Here is a 6,000-nt window from a genome sequence, read left to right as displayed (position 1 = left end):
GTCCCGTTGTTTTCTCCTCCAGACTGTTCATCCAGCCTATCTTATCTCGATAGATCTGCACAGATAATAATATGCACCAACAAACAAGGCATAGCAAGACAAAGCGACAAGAGAACACAATGATGACAACAAAAAAGAAAACCAATGACCCATAAAAGAAAGAATTAATTTTAAAAAAGAAGAAAAAACTTAAAAAGAAAAACCTGTAAATAGATCAAGGTCTGATTTTTGACCTCTAGGCATGTCCTCCAGTCAAGTCTGATGGGGTGCCATGCTCTGGCCCCAGAGTCTGTCCTTTGCACTCCCTCGGGAGCTCCCTGCTCTGCTCCCCCGTTGCTCTGCTGCATGCATTTAGTGTTTTGCCTTGATGTCGCGGGATCAGTCCAGGGCAATGTGGATGCTGAGTCTCCAGTGTTGTCCCCCGCAGGGCCCTGGGTCAACGAGGGACGTCGTGTCTCATAGTATGGTCCACTTAATGAAGGTTTTTAAAGAAAGTCCTGGAAAACCTGCTAAATTACTACTGGTTGGGGGTGGGGGGGGGGTGAGGGAAGAATCATATTTACCTGGAAGTAGATTAACCATGGCTAAAAGGCTCTTGTCACCTAGTAGTTATGGGTTGGGCTGCTGACCACAAGGCCAGCAGTTCAAAACCACCAGCCAGTCCTCTGGGGCTTCAGTTCAAACCGACCAGCTGCTCTGTACTCACATAAAGAGTTACACTCAGAAACTCACAGGTGCAATTCTTCCCTCTTCTGTGAGCTCACTATGAGTCAGAAGTGACTCAATGGCAGTCAGGTTTTGGAATTTCAAAATTTTTGAAAATGAGCTATATCCCTAGTCCCATTTTCCCAGGAGTGTGCTGATTGCTGGGCAGTGTAGGAGTAATGAAGAGGGTGTGTTAACCATCGTCACCCCACACCCACTGCCATCTCGTTCATTCTGACTCACAGCGACCCTCTGTAGCTCCCATCCATTGTCTCACCACATTTCTATCATTTGTCCGTCTAGGGGGGGAGTTATACATCCAACCTTGTGATCAGTTCTCTTTCCCCTCCTCCCCCGACTTTCCTGGTATTGCTAACCCCACTACTGTTCCTGAGGGGTTTATCTGTCCTAGATTCTTTGTGTCGAAAGCTCATATGGGGAGGAAGCATTCAAGAACTAGAGGAATGTTGTGTGTTTCCTCGGTACTATACTGCACCCTGACTAAATTGTCCCTTCCTTGTGACCCTGTGAGGGGATGTCCAATTGTCTACAGATGGGCTTTGAGTCTCCATTCCGATCCCCTTGTTTGCATCAATATAATTGTTTGTTTGGGATTGTGTTAGACAGGGTTCTCTAGAGAGACAAAACCAGATTGTTAATAATTTTATATATATTTATACAGATAGATAGATAACATAAGAAATAAACAGCTAATTAAATTATAAAGCAGTACAAATGACTCAGTGCAACTCACTCCCATGAGACAGTTGTGAGACACTGGCAGTCCTTCAAATCTTGAGGGCCGCCAGGTAGTCCTCTGTAGAGCAATTCTGGCTATCCAGGCACAGGCAGCAACCAGCAACATAGGTCACCAACAGTCAGCCAGGTGACAGGATTTGACAGTCCCCAGCTCAAGAGATGTAAATTCCAATGTGTGACAAAGCAGGTCTTGAAGGAACCTCAAATTACAGCGACACCGTCCACAGGTTAGGTGTCCCACAGATAGTGTAGCTTGCAAATGGAGGCATAGAACAAGCAAGGTGGCTGCACACTGGTCCGATGATCAAAGAGCAAGAGACAAGAAAGGTGAGGCTCTCCGAGCCATTTATCTCTCCGCCCTTCAATTAAGCCCACTTGTGTTCATTGGCCAGGCTGGCATAATAAACTAAATACCTCAGGGATCTTTTGATACCTGATACCTTGTCCTGTCGACTCCTCATGATCACCACAGGCTTGTGTGCTTCTTCTATGTGGGCTTATTTGCTTCCCTGCCAGATGGCCACTTGTTTGACTTCAAGCCTTTAGGATCCCAGATGCTATATCTTTTGATAGCCGGGCACCATCTGCTTTCTTCACATTTGCTTATGTACCCATTTTGTCTTCAGTGACTGTGTCAGGAAGGGGAGTATCACAGAGTGGCAGCTTATTAGCATAAAGTGCTGTTGTGTTTAGGGAGGCCTTGAGTAGAGGTCCAAAGTCCTCTGCGGTCTTAAGTATAACATAAATATATGTACATTGACCTATATCACTATATTATAAGTTAATGTATTTACATATATGCATGCCTATAGCTATACCTCTATAAGTAGCTTTTTCCTCCTAGTTTTTTCCTCTATTTCCCTTTACCTTCCTCCTGTCCCACTGTCATGCTCGCCCTCCATTCGGCTCTCAGTAATTCCCCTCTGATACATTGCACTTGGTCAAACCCCACCAGCTATTATGCCCTCCTTGCCATCAATTACAGGTCCCTTATTGTTCCCTTGTCCCTGAGTTTTTTGGCTCCCCGCTCCCCCTCCCCACCCCCTCCTCTCTCATCTCCCCCCAGAGCCACCAGTCCCATTGTTTTCTCCTCAGGATTGTTTATTCTGCTTATCTTATATAGATAGACATAAGACTACAAATCTTTTGGAAACAAAGAGCAGCTGGTTGGTTTGAACTGAAAACCTTGTGTTTAGCAGCTCAGTCCCTAGCCCACAGTGATATCAGAGATACACACACACACACACACACACACACACACACACACACACAGCCATTAAGTATACTCCGACTTCGAGCAATCAGGTGTACAGTTTTTGAAGCTTACTCTTTCTCCAGCAAAGAAAGCGGCTGGTGCCTTTGTACCAACCTTTATCAAATAGCGTCGCCAGGCACCTTTCATCTTAGGAGAAAATTAAATAGGACACAGACCCTATTTAACATTGAGATCCAGAAGCCTTCTGTGCCAGGGCTAACCTCTTCTAACCCACAGAGCACTTAGTCCATGACCAGAAAAGTCAATAGTTGACTATGAAGTCATCGATCAATAAGCTCAGATCCTTGCTCTTCTACAAACCAACTCTTGCATTTTAGGCAAGTTATTCATTCTCTCAGTTCCTGCATCCATTTAAAACAAAAAAAGAGGAGTGATATTATTTCTCACACAGGACTGCTGAGAGGCTAAATGAACCCGTGGCAGCAGAGGAGGTAACATTTAGCACATAGCAAAAGCTCAGTAAGAATTCTTGACTCTGGCTGTTAGTGCTACAGATTAGCTTTTCATTTGTAATAAAGTTTTAAAGCTATTTAGCCTAAAGAATTACCGAGTTTCACTTGGTTACAGCAGCTTGGGAGAGAAGGAAAAGTTTTATCGCCAAGGTGATAAAAAAATTAAATTACAACCTTATGCTCCCTGTACTAGTGGTTGAGCTGAGTCTATTTCAGAAATAGAAGTTAGCCTGAATAGCTAAGTCACAGCCTGTTAACATCAGTCAGAAGAGGTGTGGTGTTAAGAAAACGGGTCTGGCTGGTTTGGATAAAAGGGATTTAACATAAAACCATGCAGAAGAACAGGAAATACACCCAAATTTGTGTTAACTGGAAAGTTGGCTGGCAGCTCCTCCCTCAGAGTTGAAGCTCTCTCAGCTCCGCGTCTCTCTGACCCTTCTGTTCTGTGCCAACTGCTGCCTATTCAGACCGGCTGTCCACACACACCCACCACGGCTCCCCAGGGGTGACTTGAAGCCCTACAGCCACAGGAGGCCCCCCCACTAAAACAGTTGCTCCGGGTCTAGGAGTCCAACTGGTTGTCCAGCATCTGCCAGGTGCACCTTCCCATGCTAGTCATTTAGGGCAAGATGAGCCAGGCCACATTGTTTTTATATAGACAGTTTCTCCAAGAGAGGGCAGGGCCAGGAAGGCACTGGTCCTATCTCCTACATGCTATTGTTAGCTAACATTGAGTCAGCGCCAGCTCCGAGAGGCCCAGGTACACAGAGTGCTATTTCTCCATCGGGCGTTCAGCACACCTGTCTCCTGAGATGCTTCTGGCTGGGTTTAAACAACCAGTCTTTGGGCTAGTAGTCAAATGTTTAGCCATTTATGTTACCCACAGACTCCCAATAGCCCATGAGACATCACTTAGTCCCAAGGCCCCTACACTTACCCAATGAAGAAAGAAAAGTCCCCCAATGATTGTGACTTCATTGTTTGTCAGGCTGGAAATAGAACCAATCACCTGTTCTTGCTACAAGCTGTCTCACCTCCCGTAGTGACTAAGCAAATAAACACTTGTCTATCAGGCTTGGCACAATTAGAAATGCTTTTAAGATTATTAACTTTATTATGATCTTGAAGATCATAATACGAGGAGGTTACTCACCGCCCGCCAAAAAAAATTCTGCTGGGTGGAGCTTTCTAAGTTGTGCACATTTTTCCTGCTAGGTGAGCATCAAGCAACTTGCCCGGAGCTAGTGCCCCCAGTGGCCTGGGAAGGTTCTCTCCGGTCACAGTGAATTTTCCCATAAGAGCAGTTTCCATCAAACCGCATTTTTTTGTGAAGGCTGATTTAAGAGAATAGCACACAACTGTGAAATTTTGTTTCCTGCTCTGGAAAAATGCTGCAGAAACTGTTGTGATGTTGAACACAATTCACAAGGCCAGTGCTATGGGAAAAACTCAAGTGTACAAATGGTTATCTCTCTTCAAAAAAGATGAAATGTTGACTGATGACAAACTTCGTCATCAGTTTCCTGAACAGATGAAAATGTTGATTCACAGTATATTTGGAGTTCCTTCCATCAGGTCAGACTGATAATCAAGCTTTCTATTTAGGAGCTATGGAAAGATAACATAACATAACAGTGTGCAACAAAAAGGCCTGATTTGTGGCAGACGGGATTGGTTTTGCCTCCACGATACCTGTTCACACAGCTATCTTAGTGTGTCATTTTGGGGCAAAAATCAGGCTACCTCTCGGGCTGCACACTCCTTACTCACCTGCCCTCACTCCATGCGACTTCTTTTTGTTTCCTCAAATGCAGAGGGAAATGAAAGGACAGCAATTTGATGACATAGAAGAGGTGGAGAAAAAAACAAGGGAGGTGCTGTCAGCCATCCAAACAGATGAGTTTGAAAAATGTTTCCAAGAATGGAATCGCAGATTTGACAAATGTATTAAGTGTAATAGAGAGTATTTGAAGGTGATAAGGTGGTTTTGTGAAAAATTTTAAATACATTGCTTTGGAAAAAAAAGTCTGGTTTAGTTTGGATACCCCCTTGTATACTTTTACTTTCCAAATTGAAGGCATTTAAAACCCATCAATATATCCTTTAGGAGTCTTTAGACTCCATCCTAAATATTATATTTGTGATTTCCTTCAGAAGTCAAAGCTCCACTCCTAACGAAGTCCTGTTCTGTGTTACAGATTGCAACAGAGGCAATAGAAAATATCCGTACAGTGGTGTCCTTAACTCAGGAAAGAAAATTTGAATCAATGTATGTTGAAAAACTGTATGGGCCTTACAGGTAAGTAAATATGACTGTTAATAAGAACCTAGTTCTTTCTTAAAGTTGAATTATTATCTCCAAAAGAGAATAAAAGTGGGCTTGTGCCAAACAATGATATACCGTATATACTCAAGTGTAAGCCGAGTTTTTTCAGCTCATTTTTAATGCAGTTTTTGTGGTAAAATTAGGTGCCTCGGTGGATATTCTAGTTGACTTATACTCGAGTATATACGGTAATTAGTGCTACCCCTTTCCAAACAATCATATCACTGAATATAAAGTATATTTTTTTATGCAACTGGGCCACAGGATTGGGTTTTACAGCTCTTGTAAAGACAGCATAGGTTGGGTCTCCAGGAGGGAAAAGGCACAGAGGCTTGGTCACCACTGCAAGCAACACGAATGGCCCATCTAAGTCTCTCCGGATAGACCTTCTTTGACAGAATTACTGTCTTCAGATATTTTCTTTGGATTGTGTGAGCTGACCCAAAGATGAGACATATTATTTGTAAAGTAATTTGGGTCTC

General features: G+C 43.5%; 1 protein-coding gene across 1 annotated transcript in view; it reads left to right on the top strand.

The window, feature by feature from the left end:
* The window catches only part of ABCB4 (ATP binding cassette subfamily B member 4), a 96,004-nt gene that overhangs the window by 77,965 nt on the left and 12,039 nt on the right, over positions 1-6,000 (top strand). The window contains exon 22 of the mRNA XM_013004650.2: positions 5,391-5,491. Within this exon, the coding sequence (XP_012860104.1) occupies positions 5,391-5,491 (101 nt within the window). The remainder of the gene's footprint in view (positions 1-5,390; positions 5,492-6,000) is intronic.

Source organism: Echinops telfairi, unplaced genomic scaffold, assembly GCF_000313985.2.
Source record: "Echinops telfairi isolate 266 unplaced genomic scaffold, ASM31398v2 ScPeMD7_23;HRSCAF=83, whole genome shotgun sequence".
Lineage (NCBI taxonomy): Eukaryota > Metazoa > Chordata > Mammalia > Afrosoricida > Tenrecidae > Echinops > Echinops telfairi.
The sequence above is the reverse complement of the archived record's forward strand: the minus strand, read 5'-3'. Positions and strand labels throughout refer to the sequence as shown.